General features: G+C 42.4%; 2 protein-coding genes across 3 annotated transcripts in view; both read left to right on the top strand.

Annotated features, from left to right (window-relative positions):
- Window positions 1-11,263, top strand: part of sh3rf1 (SH3 domain containing ring finger 1) — a 33,606-nt gene extending 22,343 nt beyond the window's left edge. The window contains exons 6-12 of one of the 2 annotated variants that reach the window (XM_030433611.1): window positions 2,223-2,333; window positions 4,847-4,974; window positions 5,726-5,896; window positions 6,115-6,398; window positions 7,036-7,355; window positions 7,842-8,209; window positions 8,320-11,263. In XM_030433611.1, the coding sequence (XP_030289471.1) occupies window positions 2,223-2,333; window positions 4,847-4,974; window positions 5,726-5,896; window positions 6,115-6,398; window positions 7,036-7,355; window positions 7,842-8,209; window positions 8,320-8,488 (1,551 nt within the window). In that variant the 3' untranslated portion in view covers window positions 8,489-11,263. The remainder of the gene's footprint in view (window positions 1-2,222; window positions 2,334-4,846; window positions 4,975-5,725; window positions 5,897-6,114; window positions 6,399-7,035; window positions 7,356-7,841; window positions 8,210-8,319) is intronic. The other variant, XM_030433613.1, reaches the window with a different exon arrangement.
- Window positions 11,264-15,877: 4,614 nt separating this feature from the next.
- cbr4 (carbonyl reductase 4) lies at window positions 15,878-19,601 on the top strand. The gene is made up of 6 exons (XM_030432388.1): window positions 15,878-16,047; window positions 16,629-16,777; window positions 17,138-17,258; window positions 17,396-17,532; window positions 18,175-18,309; window positions 18,395-19,601. Exons 2-6 carry the CDS (start codon window positions 16,633-16,635, stop codon window positions 18,571-18,573), a joined length of 717 nt encoding a protein of 238 aa, XP_030288248.1. The 5' UTR covers window positions 15,878-16,047; window positions 16,629-16,632; the 3' UTR covers window positions 18,574-19,601.
- The last annotated feature ends 1,013 nt before the right edge of the window (window positions 19,602-20,614 follow it).

Here is a 20,614-nt window from a genome sequence, read left to right on the forward strand (position 1 = left end):
CTTGAAGTAGTGTTGATCTCATTTTTCAGTGTGCAGTGTGACCAAGAAGCTGTAAACGGGCCAATACAGGATGTTGTCCCATCATTTTTTTTCACATTGTATAGAAGTATGTGGAAGGATGTGGCCCCTACTCGCCAAATAGAAAAATGTGCAACACATTGAACATTATTACGAACCCTAATTATGTGGCTTATTGAATGCGTAGCGTGCACTGAGTTGCATTTTTTAAATGTACGCAGTGAGACCACTCTCGACCAGCTGATGTCAGTATCCAGTATCCAGTGGTATTTATTCACAAAACTGTAAAACACAAGACATAATCATGATACTAAAATAGACACATCCAGCTTCCGCTCTTTGTTTTCACAAGATGTTTGTTGCTTCTCAAAGGCTCCACTCTCCTTCTGTCAGCAATTAGGCTGACTTCCCCTTTCCCCCCATCATACCAAACAGGCCATTGCTCCATCCAAGCGTTTGAAATCATGGATGCGTGACTCCACTCGTCCGCAAAAACGACTCCAGCTCAGCCCTCAAGGTTTCCACACCAATCCCGACATGACAGGAACTCGCAGCTGCTTTATGGTTGCCAGCCGCTGGAGATTTGGCTTCGAGTCGGTGCTAGACAGTCCGAACAAAAGACACGGCGAATTTACAAGACAAGTGTCCTGCTGATTTATCTGAGTCTGAGGCTCTATATGACTTCAAATAAAACATGCAGCTAATAATAATACAAAGTTAAGAGTGTTTGAAAACTTCACTCTGGTGAAGGTAATCTATCTGAAGGCTTAAGAATTATTGTCTTGATTTTATTACCTTAAATATTGGCTGGCATGTTTGCACAATAGCCATCTTTTTTAAATTGTTATTCAAGCAATATAAACACAGATGTTTTCAGACGAGCAGTTTGACAACATTGATTTTATTTTGTTTACCCTGACATCATCATTATTGTCCCACTGGAGGTTTTAGGAGCTTATAGCTAACTCAATTTTATTATTTCTGCCTTTCTGTTTGTTTGTTCTCTCAAGCGTACTCTTTCTGTTTATCTGGACACTGCAGACTCTCTTAAATGCTCTGTTCCAAAACTCCCTACTAAGCTCAATCATAAATCTTTCATCTAAAGCATGTGTGTGTTTATATGCGTCTTTGTGAAAGCTGGGACAAGAAGAGTGCTTGTCCACCGTGAAGTGGATCTTGACAATCTTTTTTCCAACCAAAAACCTTTCATGAAGGTATGATTTATTCACCAACGATTTCTATCCATGTGGAAGGTGTAATCATGTATTTAATGACTCCAGACTTTTCCCACAAATCATAATCAGGATACTTTCAAAATGAAAGAAACATGCGTTTGCGCCTGTAAGCTGATTCTCCCCAGTGACAACAGGGCTAACAATATGTTTGATTTACTGATCACCGTGTTTAATAAAAAACACAATAGAGACTCTCTAGGCACTGTGCGCGCAGCCTGTTTTCTTCTCCTGGCTCCCCCTTCACCTCTACTCCTCTTCTCTCCTTCCAACACGCAGACAAAAAACAACAAAGGTAAGCCCCAGTTGCCTCGGGGGCCGAGCTGTCCCAGTCGTGGAAATGATCTAATACACGTAGACAAGATGAGGAAGAATTAAAACAGGCAGCTGTCCATGGCATTCCTTGTTAATCCTAAAGGAAACGTATTTCTTTAAAAGAGCACAACATACCTGCCTTGTACTTTAGTGTTATGTGTTCAGTGTCACCTTTGAGCACACTCTCGGCACACCCGTAGCACAATAGATAAGGAAGCAGTGGAGATAGACTCTGTGGCAGGCCCGCTCTCTGAAAGGTTCACCTTAAGAGGCGGCTCTGTGTGGAGCAGTCATGCATGGAGACAGAGCACAGGCTACAGGGAGACATTGTGTGTCCAACAGTATGGCCTTGTTACCAGGACACCACTATGATTCACGTGGATGACTGCCGGGAGAAGCCACCTCTCTTTATATGCCCAATCAAATATCCTGCTGGGTGGTCACCTGCTTTTCCTTGGCCAATGAGATCATCTGACCACCATTGTGGTTACCGCTTTGTCACCAGGATTCAATCCCACATCGCGTGCATCACTGCTCTGTGAGAGTCATTTACATACAGTGTGACAGGAGCACATTTTGCACATTTTACTCATCATGAGCAAGTGGAGTTTGTCTTATACAGTCAATTCATGGTCTGTGTGTCCCTTTTGTTGTCAGGTCCACATTTGCACAACTGGACTAATCGTGACCCCACCCCCTAGTAGTCCTGTTACTACAGCAACGGTCTTCACATTTCCTTCAGAGACGAGCTTCACATCTATCCCAGTGGTAGGTGGAATCCTCTAAAGGTCTTATGAATATTATAAACACACGGCCATAGCCACACAAAAGATGCCAACAAAACACTTTATAACATTATTAGATAAATGGACTCAAAGTTGGTGTGTTTCTATTTCTGGAGTAATAAACCGAGAACACATATATGACTTAGACTTCTCTTTATTACTCCTTTTGGCATGTTGCTTAAACCAAAAAAATACATAAATGATTTCAATTTGTGCCAGTTGACCCAAAAATAAAAATACATATTTTTTATTTACCTGTATTGCTATTTATACATCTAGATCGTTTCTGGAGTGAGTTTCCAGGTAAAAGATATTCAACCCGAGAGATGTCTCATTGATGAGAGGGTCTTGCTTATGACAGCGCTGTGTGTAAACATTAATGGCATCCTCCTCGGCTGAGCTGTTTACGTTAGTTATGCATGCTTCCTTCTGCGCTAGTGTTGTTATGATGCAGACATTTTATTTATTCATTTATTTATTTATTTTAAATGTATGACCTCAATGCTGTCTCAGTCTTTCTCCCTGGAATATGACTATGAGGCTATGAGGACACCGCAGCGGTGCAAGTCAGTGTCAGAGAGAAGAGAGAACAAGAGAGCACAGCTGGTTCTGGTGTATCAGTACTGCAGAAAATGAGTATTGAAACCGTTTCAGATATTCAGATATCGGTATGTATCGATAAATAGATATTTTTGACACTGCGTTGTAATATGGTTGTAGTATATAGTTTGGTAAAAAGTAGTTGTATACAATTGCAGACAACAAGTTCTGTAGATTACTTTCAGTAACCAGGTCTGGTGGATTTCTGGAAAGAGACGATGCTGTTGAGTTTTTCAAATGTATACAAGGAACACCACAGTCGTGTCATCGAGTGCCATCCAAGTCTGTTTTATTGGAGAGCAGGCAGACATCTCTTTACGTGATATCCTCTGCAACTCAGCCCAAAAAAATCCATATAGATAAATAGCACGGCAGGAAGGTTTTTCTTCTAGCAGTTGAGACTTTTTTCAGATTATTCTGTTCTAACAATTGACTCATTTATCTGTCATTCTGTACATTTCGCAACACTTCAAAAATGCCTGCTGCGAGTATGAGGGTTAAATAAGTGGGTTTATAATTGAAAATTAAAAATCTGTAAACATGAGTCAGTGCACATAGCATGGTTCCCATCAAAATGTTTGCTTTCCCCTGAGAACATGAGTTTGTTTAGATGAGAAGAGCTGACTCTTGGCACTTCCCATCTGCTGCTAACAGACAACATAGTTACTTCAGGCGGTGCACATGTGAAACTCTGTTGATGCAGTAGCTTTATTATTGCGCAATTTATCAACCAAAAGATAGCAACATGGAGGAGTCTCTTTTTTTTAGCAGAAATTAACTTGTTTCTGCAGACAGTAAAAAAAAAAAAAAATGAGTCGAACTAAAAGTGTCAAGAAATCCCTTTAGCCCACACAAAACAGCAGGCATACTTCCTGTCTGTCTGTGTGTATGCTCTGGCATGTGGAGTTTTTGAATGAGCAGGAATGTGTACACAAAAGGTTGAGCTCTCCGCTTCACTTGGGAACACTACATGATGTTTTTGTACAGATGATTTCTCTAGCCCGCAGGCAACCTAATTATCTCAGCTCAAGCGTCAGCAGTGAACCGAAACGCACATCGAAACACACACACACAGGCTGTACACATACCACAGGGCTGTCTGAGTGCCACTCCGCTCCACCATTGTGTCATGGAAGCTATTACTCTGCTGCTCAGAGCTGGCGGTGTTGAGCTCGGGAGGACTGATCTTGCTCCGAGGTGTAGCAGTCGTCTGTTTTTAGTTTTTCACACTCTCTAAAAATGTGTGTAGTTTTATGTTGTTTTTGTGTGCTTCATGTTGTCATACCAGGCTGGCAAATGAATGTTAATCCTGTAATCTAGTAGCACACAAAAGAGAGGAAATGTTCCTCTCTCCTGAAAGCATGCTGAGATCATTAGCCTCGAGTCAAAAGCTTGAGTCTCTTATGACATTACAGACCATCAACAAGGGGAAACATGTGAGTCAAGATGAATCCACTCATGCTTGGTTTGACGGTTGCTCTGAAGTGTGTCTGCAGACATGTTTTTCGATTCATATGGTCCCAATTAAATGCTGCAATGGATTATAGCTATGTGGTCTCCTAGCAACAAACAAACAAGCAGAATAGGAAATTCTCAGTTGCAAGGGGGAAGACGGGGACATGGCTGCAATGGCTGCCAAACCCAGCTCTCCCTCAGTGTAGGCAAACCGGAGGGAATATCCCAGATGACGGATGAGCTCTCATTCTTTTCCCCTCATAAACAAACTGGTTTTTCAACTTACGTAACACACACACACACTCTGTCTTTTAAGGCTTTTGTTACTTGTTTTTGTCTTTCTGTTTCACACTGAGAGGAAATACAACGCTGAGTTGTGGTAAGAGTGTAATTAGATGTTGATCCTATCTTATTGCTAATATGATTCTCTGTCTCTTACAGGATGCTCTCCCACCACCCCCACCTCCTCCCCCACAGTCCTCCGTCGACGGCGCGGCATACTCATTGGCTGCCGGACAGAGACCATCCCCCAGCATAAGCGACCAAAGTGGGAGACAAAGACCTACAGTGTGAGTTATAAAAACAGTCCCACACAAAAATATGCAGTCTTCTTAAATGTGCAGTGAAATGTCAGAAGCGGTTTGCAGCACCGATGGCCCAGGGCTTTAATGCTACTGCTCAGTTCAGAGGGGAAAGTCAGACTTCGCCTGTCTGCGACCCTCACCCCCCCTTCAGCTGTCAGTGTGAGGCCGCACAGCGTGAGCATGTGCTCAGGTGAAGGGGTCAAAACCTGTGGATGACAGTCTCCTGGGTCCCATTGGAGATCCTCTGACTTATGCCCCCTTCACCTTTAGCCTCATTACTCCTCCAAGACACCACACACCTGATGAGAATTAGATGCACTCATGCCTGCCGTCATCTGCGTCTGCCTGTGCGTGCATGTCAGACTCTGAGGCATCCATGCTCCCTCCCTCCCTCCCCCGACAACGCTGAAATCAGACTGAAAACATCCCAGCTGAGACTCCATTCCAGGCTTGTTTTCTGCTGCAGAGTGATGACCCGCAAATTGTTTTGTCCTCCGGTGCTGATTTTCTCTGGGTCAGAGGCCACAGTCCCAACTGGAGGGTCTCAGCGGAGATGATGACAGATGTACAGCACAGCAGCGGAATAAATCCACAACAAATGGAACGCTGTAGAAAATGTTAAACAGCTTTCATTTCCACGAGGACGAAAATCCTCCATGTTAGCTCCATGTCGGCATGTGTGTGTTTTGTGTTTGTTAAATTCCTCTTCTTTGTTTACCGTTTGTTCTTTATACAGCTATGTGGCTATGTTCCCGTATACACCCCGAAAGGAGGATGAGCTCGAACTGAGGAAGGGAGAGATGTTTCTGGTGCTGGAACGTTGTCAGGACGGCTGGTTCAAGGGCACCTCCATGCACACTGGCAAGATTGGAGTCTTTCCTGGGAACTACATGAGCCCAGTCAGCAGGTCAGTCATCACTTCACGAACAGTCATTTGTCACTGTCAGCATACCGTACTCTCACTGGCCTGGTTTCACATCTATTTGTATAAGATGCATAGCCATAGGTTAATAATAATCATTGATATTGATAAAAATACATCAGAATTATGATTGCATCAATATATTTTCTCAGGTATAAAAGCTTCCTATTGGTCAGACTCATATTCCTGTCTTCTCCCCTCAGGACTGCCCCGGGGAGCACACAGTCCAAAGTGCCCATGAGTCTGTGCACTCAGGCTGGGAGAGGGATCACCATCGTCAGCCCCTCTTCTGCTCCCCTCGGGGCCATTGTTTCAGGTCCTGACTTCAACAAACCCCTCACAGTGTGCTCCAGTGCCGTACCTGCCAACTCCCAGTCTGCAGCTGTGGTCACAGCAGCTCAAACAGCCACGGGTCAACAGCCAAAAGTCCCTCTGCACGTCAGCTCCCAGATGACTGTGAATCAGGCTCGCAATGCGGTCAGAACAGGTAAATCTACCTGGAAAATAGATATGAGTTGTTGTATGAAATCAGATTTATCTTCAGTTCATATTGAGAACCTTTTAAGTTTGTGGTAGAAAAATGTAGAAATGCCTCATTTCTTGCCACACTTATACACTTCTGTATACTGTATGTTCTGTAACTTATACACATTTGTGTTGGCAACTTTAATATTAGCTAGCATGAGCATGGACATCGTGGGTATGAAAATGCACGGATCTTAAATGTTGTGGTGTGCACTAGAGACTGGCTAAATTTAATTGTGCAGCTCTTCTAGACCAAAATTTTATTGTACTGAATTGATGAAATTATGATATTGAAACAAGCCATTTTGCGGGTGTTATGAGGGTCAAAATGTTTTTTGTGTTTTTTCACAATGTTAGCTGATGGGAAGTCTTTGGGGCCACAGTGCACCACAATATGTTACATGAATGTTAGATAGCTACCGTTAGCAACTTTAGCGACAACAAACTGGCAGGCACTTGAGGGGGCTAATGATTCCAACAACTGTGGCTTTGTAACGTGAATGCAATGCAAGGACAGAGATATATCGTCTCATTAAGTCTCTGAGTCTTATCAATAACACCTTTCAAATGTGTGATATTGTTCTATCTCCCAATTCCAGCTGCATGTCACAGTCAGGACCGGCCCACAGCAGCAGTGACACCAATCCAGTCTGCCACACCTGTCACCTATCTCCCACACCTCGCAGTGTGCCCGCCGCCTTCCAACAGTTCTGCACAGGGCTGCAGCCGGGCTGGAGTGGCAATGGGCTGTGCCGCCGCCTCTCTGACCCCACCCAACGTCAGCGCTGCATCCTTGGACGGTGATGCTTTGAGACCTGTACCCATCCTCACGGTGCCCGTCGGCCCTGTGAACAGCTCTGCTCTCATTCCTGCAGCTAACAGCACGGCTCTGGCCTGCAGAATGGACAAAGACGTCAAGGTTGGATGAATATTTGAATACATTATAACTATCAGTTGCTATCGCTATGTTTGATCACTGCGGAGAATTTATCTTCTGTTCGTTCTGGTATCTTACGATGAACTTGTCAGATGAATGAAATGCCTTGTAGTGATTGGGAATGTCTGAGATTCTTCATGACATTTGTGCGGATGCAAATCACGCTGACAGGATTCTGTAATCAACAAGGAGAGGTTATTATCATGCACAGTGTGTTCCCGTCTTTCTGTCTTTCGTTCTTTTCACAAACGCACCGTGGTCATGATGTTTCACATTTATAAATTGCGTTTTAAAAGCTGTCTGTGTTCAGAATAGAAATCACTGTGTGTGTGTCAGTGATAAAGCATCAGCCAGTTCCATACACTAGAGTACACCTGTCTGCGGTTTGTGCAAAGTAGTTCTACCTTAGAGCCTCCGGAGTTGTTTCGGTTCACTAACATAAAAAAATGTTTGCTCTTGTTGCTGCAGAGAGAAAAGAAAAGTCTTCTGAAGCTGTTGTCCTCCAATAAGAAGAAGTCTCGTCCTTCACCGCCCTCGTCTCCTACCCTTGAGGCAGAACAGGCTGCTGCTGGAGAGCTGCTACACGGCGCAGTGGGCCCCGACACCTCCCCTCCCTCCGGCTCCGTCGGCTGCCTCGAGCCTGAAACTGCTGCTGCTGCTGTCGCCTCTGCCTCTTCATCATCCTCCACCTCCTCCTCCACTTCCACAGCCCTGGAGTCATCACATCGGAAGAGCAGCCCTCTTGATGGATGTGCACCTATCGCTCCTCCCCCTCGGCAGCCGTGCTCCTCTCTTTTATCTCAACAACATGACGCACGCCCCATCATATGTGAGAGGTACGGCTTTGTTTATGATCCCTTCAAAGAGTGTGTAACATTACAGCTATCAGTTGTCATTGTTGCCGTGTGTATCAATCGCTGACTGTGCCCCTGGCTGTCTTCCCCAGGTACAGGGTGGTGGTGTCATATCCTCCCCAGAGCGAGGCCGAGCTGGAACTTAAGGAGGGCGACATTGTGTTTGTTCACAGGAAGAGGGAGGACGGCTGGTTCAAAGGCACGCTGCAGAGGAACGGCAGGACCGGACTGTTCCCCGGCAGCTTTGTAGACAGCATCTAATACACATGGTGGACAACGTGACCGCCGCAAACCTCGCTACAGTGTCACAGTACAAACCGTGACACAGAGTGGCTCAAGTCACTGAAAAGAGAACACCGGTGGCACATGAGAGCGAGCTGCGGAAGTGGAACAGAAGAACATGTCGTCATTGAAAGCACAGTGGACAGAGTTAGAGGAGAGCACACTACTCATGAACTTTTTTTCCTTTTTGTCGGTTATTTATATCTTTGTAACAATTCAGCTGTTAAATGTGTGCCTTGTACTGTTCCTCACTTTATTGTACATAAGGACACAAAGATGATTAGTCCTAAAACAACCAATATGAGCTGTCGATATAGATATATTACACATTTTAACTTATTTCATAGATTGGCCTTTTTTGTAGTGCAACACATCAAGAGGTTAAGCTGGCACATGCCTTATGCCACATCTCCCCCCATCAGTTCTACGTTCCTCTGACTGCTGATTAAAGTTTTACTGATATTTCAGGCCGTCAGCAGATCGGAGGAGATAAATCAGATGTGGCAGACCAGAACAAATGAGCAGTATCATCATCACTTGTGCTGTAGTGTAGAAAAAAGGACGCTTCTGCAGATCTAAAGGCATTACGTAATCTGCCCTTATTGCACATTCGAGCACTCTAGCTACAGTTCACAGCCACGTGAACATTGCACATCATAAAATATCTCTCTGGGTCCTTCACAGGGCTCGAGTTTTGGCTCCTGGTGTGGCTGAAGTGCGGAGGACTGTTGCCTGCAGCGATGGAATATTAGCTTGTGATTAGAAAATGTGGTGATAGACGTGTTGCAGGACTGTTTGCCTTTGTAATATTCAGAAAACACACTCCAAGATAGACGTTGCAGTTAAATATTGCTTACTTTGTACCTTCTTTGTATTTACTGACCAGAGTAGCTTCACTCCTACCCCCCAAAATCCCAGACGTAGCTCTGCATCGCCAGAGTGACGATAACATTTCAGTAACGGTGCACAACAGATACTTGTCAGCGTGTATTTATGTTTCTTTGTGAATTCCACGGAGGCTGACACCTGCTGCTCACAGAGGGTAACCTGAACACGCAGGAAGGCACGCGCTCAGTTGTTTTCTACAGTTTAACTCATTCCTAATGTGACTTGGGGCAACAAAAACACAGCTAGCTAAAGCACAGAATGTTTGCCTAAAGTAACATATCATTGTATGTCACTCTACAGGAAGAGATGTGTAGTGTAAGATGAGACAAGGTTTTATTGAAATCAATCACTTTGATCCCCTTGATGTTTTTTTGTTTTTTTTCTGGTTGGGTTTTGTTGTATGACATCTGTAAAAAATGTTGTATTGGCTACAAAAAGTGTTGCGTTGACTTACATGACTGTAAGACTTTTTTGTGATTTGAGGGGTTTCGGTCGTAGTTTTGGTGCTTGAACATTGAAGCATTAAAGGTGCACTATGTAGTTTTGGGGAGGAAATTTTAATCAGAAGAAAGAGATCTTCATTGATTATGAAACAAACAAACAAAATACCCAAACTCTTCACTTTCCTGACTGAATAAACTGAATAAACAAACCGACCTTCAAGGACTACACAATTTCATATGGTTTCACTGTGTTTATATGTGGCGGACCCTGCCACCTTTCAAGCTTCAAACAGTGTTCAGGGGACCTTATTTCCCTCTGAAAACAGCTTCTTTAGTCAGATATAGAAAAAAATAAACATCCCGAGTTTGTATCATTATCTTATTAATATTGTAGATGTTAAAATTCTGAATTTGAATTTTTTTTCACCAAAACTACACAGTGCCCCTTTAAGAATAGGCAGATTTAGAATGAATATGTTGGAGAATGAAGTCTGTTGGAGAAAAAAAAAAAAACATTGGACAAATGAATGAAATTCTCCAAAGTTGAAGCTAACGTGGTGGACGGACTCGTGCTGCTTCGGTGGAGCCCACAACATTTAATGTAACGTGTCTTATTCATCTGAAGTCTTACGAGGTCTAAGGGGGGTATTTAAACACTTTAAGGTTGAGGCAATCACTGAATCGTGCCAAATCTGGCCTCGAAATGAAATGAATTTACTGACTGAACCTGACCCGTAGTTTCAAGTGTGTCTTTTTTTGTTTTCTTATTTTGTTGTTAATTGAGGGGGACCACTGTGTAACTGACTGCTGGAATATATTGTAGTTTGTTTGAAATTCGAAGAGAGCGTGGAAAAGGATGGTACAAATCACTGTTAGGGCCTTTTTTATTTTGTCTTTTCTGAATTGGTACTTATTTAGAATTAATCTGATATATGTCGGCATTGTTGTCTTGGCAATCACCACACCAACCTCAGGCTCTATGCTAAACTCTTCCTCTTGAGCGTCACTGGTAAAGCCTTTTAATGTACACATCAGACTTACTCCAACACACATTTATGCACTATTCTAACATTTCTAATCATACTGACTTCTCGTTTATGCGTACGCTGCACAGATCAGAAAACATGAAGCATTTCTTACAGGAGTTACTAAACTATATTTTCATTTATTGGAACACATGGCAACAGACGTTTGCTTGATTCAACTTAACAGATTTTCCTCATGCCAAGGTGACTTACTTGATTTTTATTTTATTTTTTTTGTCTATAGTTAGTCTGTTGTATGTCTGAAAATGGTGAAACTGAAATCAACTTATTTCGCACAAGTCTATTATGTGAAAAAAAAAACGTTCTGAAGTATTTGAGGGAATAGCACATTTTGTAAAAATCTATATAACAATAAAAGCTAATGGTTTCCATAAGTTCCTCAGGCTGTGTTGTCGTTTCATGACAGTAATGCTGCGGTCTTTGAATCTGCTTTCTCCCGTGACTTTCTGTCAGCTTGCTAACAGGGCAAAAATGTCCAGCCAGCAGAACCATCAGAGACGTAGACCACTGTTGACAGGACTGAGCGCTGGTGTCCTCGCCCCCGCTCCTTCTCCCTGTCACAAAGCTCGAACCACCTGAGATGAACAGGTTCTGGGACTGACAGAAAGCAAACACGCACGGTGAACAAACAGTAAAAGGACGGTCGCTGCTAATTAAACGTATTTGGGGTAAGTCACGGTACATGCGGCCATTAATGTCTCCAGGAAATAGATGGTCCTTTGCTGCAGAGGAGCCTCTGCTTTGACTTGCAGCAGAGTGGGAGAGGTGAGCCTTCCCGGTGTGCTCAGCTGGGAGACACTGACAGTAACTGACAGGCGCCCAGAGAGGTCATTGTGCTGCACACAGCTCCCTGCGGACGATGGGTTACCATGGAAATGAGTTGTATGGACGTTATTCTAAGAAAAGAGTATATATAGACCACTCTGTGTGACTTCTTTACACTTCTTCATAGGGCTGGGTCATATTTTACAAGATAAAATATAACTATATTTATAGGCACTTCATAAATGCTAGGACTGGACAAGAAAAGCAAATATTACATCAGTCACAACAGCCTTTTAAGTTCCAAAAAATATGTCACTTTACTCTAATGCAGCCTTTAAAATCAGGAAAAGACGACCTCATTCCATATCACGATGTAACAGTTGTCAAAATTTACGACACTTTTTAGTCTCATATTATGAAACTGTTATAATATCAATGTTTTTACTCTTGTTGTTCATCAAACAGTACAAACACAGCCAAGCAAGCCTCGATTTAAGTGTATATTTCATGCTATATATCATCACATACACACATTCCTGGGATGGCAGCCGTTTGATTGACAGCTCACTCAGCAGGTAGGAGCTCCTCTGCCCGCCCTCCAGCCTACAACAGCCGTTGAGTGATCCTGTAGAAGAGTCACCAACTCTTTGTTGTTTTCCCTCTCCTGAGCCTCCGGATGACTGATGAATGTAGCCGATGATATTTTCAAAATCCAGTAATATATATTTTATTACAGTTTTTAAAGCCCTTAATGCGTAAACTATACAAGTTCATGTCGCTTTATGCATTAAGGTCTTTGAATGGGCTTTTTTTTTTTCAGCTTAGCACTTGTTTGTGACTATTTTATAAGAGTAAAGATTGTGTAAATAAGGAAATATAGTACTAATATGAGTTTTACCACCTGTTATTCTCAGGCAGGAGGATTTTGAAGTAAAAAAATGGGACTCCCTTGGACAAGCCCCTGAACATTTCCTGAGAAAAACGTGTGTTAAGTTTTCGTTTACGGTTATTTTGTTATATAGTTTAAACTTGGACCATGTAAGAATAAATATGGGGACCAAGTGTCTTTCCCAGCTACATGTGGCAGTTATGGGGCATCTGCAGGCTTATTTTTGCATTAAAAAAAACGTAAGCGAGAAAAATAAACAACTGTGTGTTTGAACTCCTGCAGAGCTACTGATAGCTTGAGGGGAAAATTCAGCTCATAAACTTTCAAAGAGCCCGAAAACCAAGGTTCACATGGTTCAACAACAGAATTTACTCTGGGCTAGACTGGGATACAGTTTAGGATAATATTACATTCCTTTTTTCAGGTATGGCAACAGGTTAGTGTGAGTGTTGAAGGCGGATCTTTGAATGACTTGCACGTAAGTAAATGCAGGGAAAGCTCTGTGTGCACAGCGTAGGCAAAAGTCAATATTCATAGCTGCGAGGGCTGTTCAGAGCTCAGGAATTGAGTCTCAAGGTCGAGAATGTCTTGATAATGTTAAGCCTCGAGGTGTGTCAGCGAGTTCAAGCCATTTACCGAAAGGAGTGCCGTTCAAGTACCTTTTTCAAAAGCTTTAATGTACCAGAGAGCAGGTATTTGTCTCCCACCAGTAGACTTCAGTTTGTATTAGTCATCGTGAAATCTCGTTGTGAAGCCGACGAACGTTCCGATTTCTAATAGATGACAGGATTTTAGATTTGCCAAATTATAATAATAATGAGTTTGAAGAAAGTGCCTTTCTTCAAAATAACGCCCACAAAATCATAGAAAGGAGCTCAAGAAAAATCACGGAGAAACATTTGGGCGTTTTTGTCACGCAGGTCTTAGTCGAGGCTCAGTTCTGAACAGTGAATGCACTCTGGGTTTACGCTCAAGCACACATATCCTGTGTGTTAGTGTGTCTGAATGTTTGTGTGTGTGTGTGTGTGTGTGTGTGTGTGTGAGAGAGAGAGAGAGAGAGCAAAAACACAGCTCGGTTGGCAAGTATCATCAGATCACCAAAGTGTGAAAGAGGGGAATAATGTCTCGGTGTTCAGGAGGGTGATCTGAATACAAATCAAGCTCTGTTTCTCTCTCCGACACACAGACACGGTTTATTAATGAACACTGGGCTGCAGAGTGATAACATTTGGAACGAATAATGAAAACACCATCACCAACAACAACAACAACAACAACAACAACAACAACAACAGCACCACAAACAGTGCCTGTGTGTTTCTGCTGCAGTGTAGATGTGATAGATGGCGAACGGGTCAGCGTCACAGGTCCACTCAGGCGCAGGTTGTGAATGTGATTTAACCTCAGCCGATCAATCCTGCAAGCGCGTCTCGGTCTGATGGAAGCGTCCAGGTGGAGGCCAAGGCCACCCAGCGGACACCGGCGATGATTTGGCTTTCTCTGTGAAATATGTTTCCGTGGGGGACAATTACACATAAATCACAGAGGAGAATGAATGAATGCAATTAATAATCATTGGGCTATATTCAGCCAGCAGGGCCCTCGGCTCCGTCAGTATGAATAGCTCATCTTCTTAAAAGTTAACTCAGAGAAACTGTAATTATTCATGTGAAATGAGAGTTTTGTTTTTTTACATAAAATATGGAGAAAATATTAGCACACCATATTGGAAATACATTCTAGGAGTATAATGATGCCAACACGGCACGATAATATCTACTTCCAACAGCAGTAATGTAATAATACTTGACACATTGTTCGGTTTTTGTGCTGTTTGGAGTCTCTGTGGACAAATCTGAACTTATACTTTGGCTGCTTTGAGCCTCGAGACAAACAGTGGAGGAGAGTCTCTCATGAAATGTACTAAAAGACTGTATCTTTGTAAAGTTCTGAGACATTTTGTTACGACCCCCTAATGTAGCTCGTCCCCCAGAGGACCCAACATAATCGAGTAGACAATACAGTCACGATAATCAGTCCATTTATTGAGCACAGACACTTTTAGTAACCCAAGAGGTACTTTACTTAATTTTCCAGTTCCAGTTCTCTTTCTTTATACTTCAACTCCACCATAATTCTGAAATTATCTTTTTAAAAAGCAACTTCAGCTACTAGTTGCCGTGCAGATATTTTAATAAAACAACACACAATCAGAAACGATTCGGGTGTCATCATTAGAGACTTAAAGGTACACTGTGTAGTTTTGGGGAAGATATTTTAATTGGAAGGGAAAATCTTCATTGACTGATTCTTTTTTTTTTTTATGCCTACACAAACTAAATAAACAAACTCTCTTTGTTTTCACGACTGTATAAAGTGAATAAACAAACTCTCTTTGTTTTCACGACTGTATAAAGTGAATAAACAAACTCTTTGTTTTCACGACTGTATAAAGTGAATAAACAAACTGACCTTGAAGGACAACACAATATATACTGTATTACTTTGTTTATATGTGGCGGACTCTGCCACATTTCTGGCTTCAAACAATGTTCTGGGACCTTATTTTCCTCTGAGAACAGCCTGTTTACATGAGAAACCATTATATGGTTATAGAAAAAATAAACATTTCTGAGTGTGTATTATTACCTCATTAATATTGTAAATATTAAAAAGATATTATAATTGTATTATATTCTGAGTCTTTCATATCTTAATATCGGTTATATCTTTAAAACAAACAATTATACATCATAAAAAAATAAAAGAACAATTGGTTATTAGTTATATCAGTGTTAAGAAGCAATGAAATGCTTTACAATATATCTATTAACAGTTCTTTATTGGAAACTTGCAACTGATGTTCATTATAGTTAACAAATACTGTGTTATTATGGACATTGGTTGAATGGCCGTTAGAGAGTTGCAACTGATGTTGTTAATCTTTACTACTGCTTAATAAATTTTTTATGAACCATTTCATTGTAACTTAACTATAAACTATATATTTTCCATGTATTAATGATGTTTATTGTAAAGTGTTACCGTTACCCTTCTTCTTCTTCTTCTTCTCTACTTGTTGTTGTTGTTGTTGTACTTCTTCTTCTTCTTCCTCTAATTGTTGTTGTTGTTGTTCTTCTAGTACTTCTTCTTCTACTTGTTGTTCTTCTAGTACTTCTTCTTCTTCTACTTGTTGCTGTTGTACTTCTTCTTGTACTTGTTGTTGTTGTTGTTGTTGTTCTTCTTCTTCTTCTCTTCATCATCATCATCATCATCATCATCATCATCATCATCATCTTCTTCGTCTTCTTCTTCTTCAGCGGCCTCCTGCTCGGCTCTCTGCTGTGTGTCAGCAGCGCCATCTCCCGTCTCACGGCGAGCTGCGCAACAACAAAGACAGACAAACATGGCGGCGTCCATGGAGCCCGCTGCTCTGATATTTAGCCCTTTTTCAGTCAGCAAACTTATTTAAGAGGGACAAGTTGTGTCCGAAGTGTCGAAAATAAGGTAGGTTATAACGTTACTTAACTTTGATAAACGTTATTATTAAAACACAGTTATCCGGCTGTAAAACTGCCAATGTTAACAAACAACAGAACAACCCTGAGATGTAACTCTGTCCTCTTTAGCTTGTTTTGCTATCGACTCTCTTGATAACAGCAGACAGGTGCCGTGTTAGCGCGTGTTAGCATTAGAGGGCCTTCAATGCAGTTATACGTCTCATTTCAGAAAATATTGTGACTTTTTAACGAAGCATTCTCTTTATTTCCTTATAGATGTTTGAACGATATGTGTACGCAGCGTCGTAGCCAGACTTGTTTTAGAAATACTGAGATCATGCAATCGATCAAAAGATCAAAACATATATTAAGATATCAAACACCCAAAAAAATACAGAAGACGTGACCTCAGTGTCCTCAATGATAGCTACGACCCTATGTTTGTGCTGTATATGCATGTTTTTCATTTATTCGTTAGCTACAGTTACGAGCAACATTTTCTGTGTCAGTAAAGAAGCATTTTAATTTCAGTGCAGTGTCTCATATGAGGCTCTATGTGGTGTGCTGATGTGTCCGTCTCCTCCACAGTGTCATGTCCAGGCTGGCTGTGGTGTGTGGAGGCTCCAGAGGCATCGGGAGGGCCGTGTCCCGCCTGCTGGCTCAGAGAGGCTGCAGGGTGGCTCTCGTCTCCAGGAGCCAAGATGCTGCCCGCGCCACCGTGGCATCTCTACATGGAGGTACGGTGGTCGGTCTGGGTCAGTCACTGTTGTAGTCAGGTTCTGTTTGTTTTGTCGGGGGATTTTTCTTGTGTTCTTCAGCAGTGCAAGCAGCATGAAATCTGAGCCATGTCACAGATGCGTACTTCTCTACAGCTCAGTTGATCCTGCCACAAATTATTTTCTTTAAAATGTTGAAGAAACACGATGCTGTCTGCCTGCCACAAGCATCCTGTTGAGCTAACACGCAGCAGTGCAGCCACACTGTACTGATTTCATGCTCTTGTGCTATAAAATAAAAGAATTGTGGACTTACAATGCCTTTATAAACAGTCATTTAAGCATTAATATACTCACAGCCCTTCTGTGTCTGCCTTCCAGCTGACCACGTGGCTCTCAGCTGTGATGTCTCTAAAGAGATGGAGGTGCAGAAAACCTTTGAGATGATCCAGAAGACCTGTGGACACATCTCTTATCTCGTGAACGCAGCCGGCATCAACAGGTGAGCAGGAGCTCCTTTACTGACCCCCCTGCTGTATTAACTAAAATATATAGAGACGTTTCTATACACAGAATGCTGAATACTGACCTACAGCATGATCTTGTCTTGTGTGTGTGTGTGTGTGTGTGTTTGTTCAGAGATGCTCTGTTACTGAGGACCAAGCCGGAGGACATGGTGGCTCTGCTTCACACCAACCTGCTGGGCACTATGCTGACCTGCAGGGCAGCACTGCGCAGCATGCTGCACACACAGGGAGCTGCCATCGTTAATATAGGTAGTGATGGATCTGGGCCCAGTCGTCTTCATGAGTAGTGTTATGTTTTCAGTTCTGTCACTAGGTGGCAGTGTACATCATTGCTTCTGTCTTCAGATTCAGTCGAAGTTTTGAAGTGTTTCTTTAGATTTTCTTTTGCATTTTTTGGCCTGTTAACTACAAATATCTTGTGACTTTTTTTTGCATTAAGCATTCCGTGCATGTTTAGGTGTTGAATGGGGGATACGTTTTTAGATTTGCTTTGTTTGTTACATTAGAGTCACACGTATGTACCTTAAATCAGAGGCTTTGACTACAAGTTGAAAGCCAAACATCATTGAATAAAATGAAGGGGTTGTAAGTAAATCAAACCAGAGTGATAAATGATGAGTGTGATTTTATTTTCTCAAAGAAAGATGTGAGATAATGAGACACCAAAACCAGACTCAAAAGTTTTCAGCTTTTAAAAATGTGAATATTTTCTGATTTCTTTACTCCCTTGTTAATGTCAACTAAATATATTTGGTTTGTGGAAAACACAAGACATTTTTAAACGTCATGACAGAAATACAGAGATTTATATATTATTTGGAGTAAAACACTTGTCCTTTAAGCAAAATGGGGCAATTAATTGTTGTCTTACTGTTTGTCTGTTGTCTGTAGGGTCTGTTGTGGGCCTGAAAGGAAACGCTGGTCAGTGCGTCTATAGTGCCAGTAAAGCCGGTCTAGAAGGCTTCACGCGCTCTTTGGCTAAAGAAGTCGGTTCACGCAATATCAGAGTGAACCTGCTGGCTCCAGGTACGCTGCCGCTCACCTTCTCTCTCAGCACCTGCTCTGGGCCTGTTTTTAACCTGTCACCTTATGTTCCCTCTCTTGCTTCCAGGTTTCATCCGCACCGACATGACCGCAGGGCTGAAGGAGGAGGAGGGGGTGCGCTCCATCCCGCTGGGGAGGTTTGGCGAGCCGGAGGAGGTCGCCCAGGCTGCGCTCTTCCTTTTGGAGTCTCCCTACATTACGGGACAGGTGCTGGTGGTGGATGGAGGACTGCAGCTGGCCATGTAGGGAATGGGGCCTTAAGACAGTGAGGCAGGGAAAAGCCTCGCTCTGCCTTTCCTTGGAAGTTGTTTAAGACTGTTGAGGAAATGACTCTAAAAGAAGAAGGGACAGTGAGCTCGCTTTGAGGAGCATCAAACTGATGAAACATGGATATTTACACTTTAAAAGGCTTCATGGCTGAAGCTGAATGTTGCTGAATGTGTTTGAGAGATGGATTGGATGAAAAGTATTTGTTATCAGCAGTTTTCTTATCATATTTCTTGCAAAAAATAAACAAAATCATTGCACAAGCTGTGAATAAAACCGGTTACTTGTTGATATGGGACACACAAACCCACATCTGTCAGAAGATCACCGTCCTAACCCATCTTTTTGCTGAGTCACCCTGTCCAGCCACATTATGCGTGACCTGACCCTGTGTGTGTGTGTGTGTGTGTGTGTGTATGACAATCATTCATGACTAACGTTGCTGACTCCAGAGTGTCTGGCCCAGTCTGGACCTCCGTGCCCCGAGCTCCTAAATTTGATCAGTGGATTGAACTCTCTTGGTCTTTTTTTTCCATGACTGCAAAGCTCCCGCTCGTGTTTTGTTCCTCCGCCTCCCCCGGGAGACCCCCTCGCAGCCAGCAGCACATGTTTCCCCTCCACAAGCGGCCCCCTGAGCCCACCTCTGGAGGGGCCTGTCGAGGGGCCAGGCATGTTAGGCTGCAGCTGGAGGAAATTAGAGGTAGTGGTGGAGGTGGGAGGGGGGTATTTTTAGCTCAGGGAATGTTTTGAGTGTCTGGTTACAGCTCTGGACCTGAAGTGTGGATGGATGAGTTTGGAGGTGGCTGTAATGCCCAGTGATGAGATATGAAATGCTGCGTTGCTGACATTAAAACATGCTGTTACCATTTGTTAAGTGTCATAACTGTGACTTTATATGAGGACCTTTGATCGTGCTCTGTCTGTGTTATGTGCACTTGTTTCCTCAATCTTGGATTTTCAGATATCTTTGTGGAAATTGCATTAAAACATTTTTTTGTTTACCATAACACATTGGAATACAAAAAAAAAAGTGAATTCACAGTTGGCCTTAATTCACATTAAAGGGATAGTCCGGTGTATATTTAATCCATGTTCTAACACACCGTGACACCGAGTAAGACCCCCCCTCTAGAGATCAAGTTTGCGGACCGCTAGCTTACGTAGTTTTAGCATCCTCAGAGACGACCGCACGACAACAATACATTGCAGTAAATGGATCCAATTATAAACCGCAGCTCAATGATGATCATTACTGCGGGACTCTACTACACTCGTCTGCAAACTTTATCTCTCGAGGGGGGGTCCTACTGAGTGACACGGTGTGTTAGAACATGGATTAAATTTACCCCGGAACATCCCTTTAGCCATACAGAAATCGTAATATGGGTTTTAGAGCACTGTTATCATGAAACAGATTCATTTCTTAAAAATTGCATTTCAAATATTTTAAATACTATCAAAAATATAGTAATCTTTAAACAAGTAACAATTACATTTTTTTTAAAAATGTAATCTGTACTGACGATAGTTTTTTATGTTTGTAATCTGATTACGTAATCACATTCTGTTCCTACCCAACCAGATGGGCTTTTCTTAAAGGAGACCTATTATGCTTTTTGTTTTTCTCCTTCCCTTCAGTGTGTTATATATCTTCTTGTGCATGTAAGAGATGTTCAAAGTTAAAAAGATCAGAGTCCACACCAACAGAAGCTCCTCTCTCCCACAGAAAACACAGCTCCTGAAACGCCTCAGTAGTCCCTGCCTTTAATTTGGTGACTTTGTGACATCACACTATGTCACTGTGTGAAACATTTGCGTAATTTACGCCTTTATTCACAGTACAACTTAAGCTAACCGGAAGCTGAAAATACGACAGAGCCATGGTGAGAGGTGGTGGCTCGGGCGTGTGTGAGCTGACCAATCAGGGCAGACTGGATATTCGGGAGGGCCTCATAGAGACAGGAGCTAAAACAGAGTGTTTTAGACAGCGGAGCAATAAAGAGCTGCAGCACTGGACACT

The sequence above is a fragment of the Sparus aurata genome, chromosome 11 (assembly GCF_900880675.1).
Source record: "Sparus aurata chromosome 11, fSpaAur1.1, whole genome shotgun sequence".
NCBI classification, from domain to species: Eukaryota; Metazoa; Chordata; class Actinopteri; order Spariformes; family Sparidae; genus Sparus; species Sparus aurata.

What these genes read in the sequence shown, in the direction of transcription:
- cbr4 (XM_030432388.1), top strand. Translation starts at nt 16,633, where the DNA reads ATGTCCAGGCTGGCTGTGGTGTGTGGAGGCTCCAGAGGCATCGGGAGG. An exon ending in AACGCAGCCGGCATCAACAG is followed by an intron (nt 17,259 to 17,395) that starts GTGAGCAGGAGC and finishes GTGTTTGTTCAG; the next exon opens with AGATGCTCTGTTACTGAGGA. An exon ending in AGCTGCCATCGTTAATATAG is followed by an intron (nt 17,533 to 18,174) that starts GTAGTGATGGAT and finishes TGTTGTCTGTAG; the next exon opens with GGTCTGTTGTGGGCCTGAAA.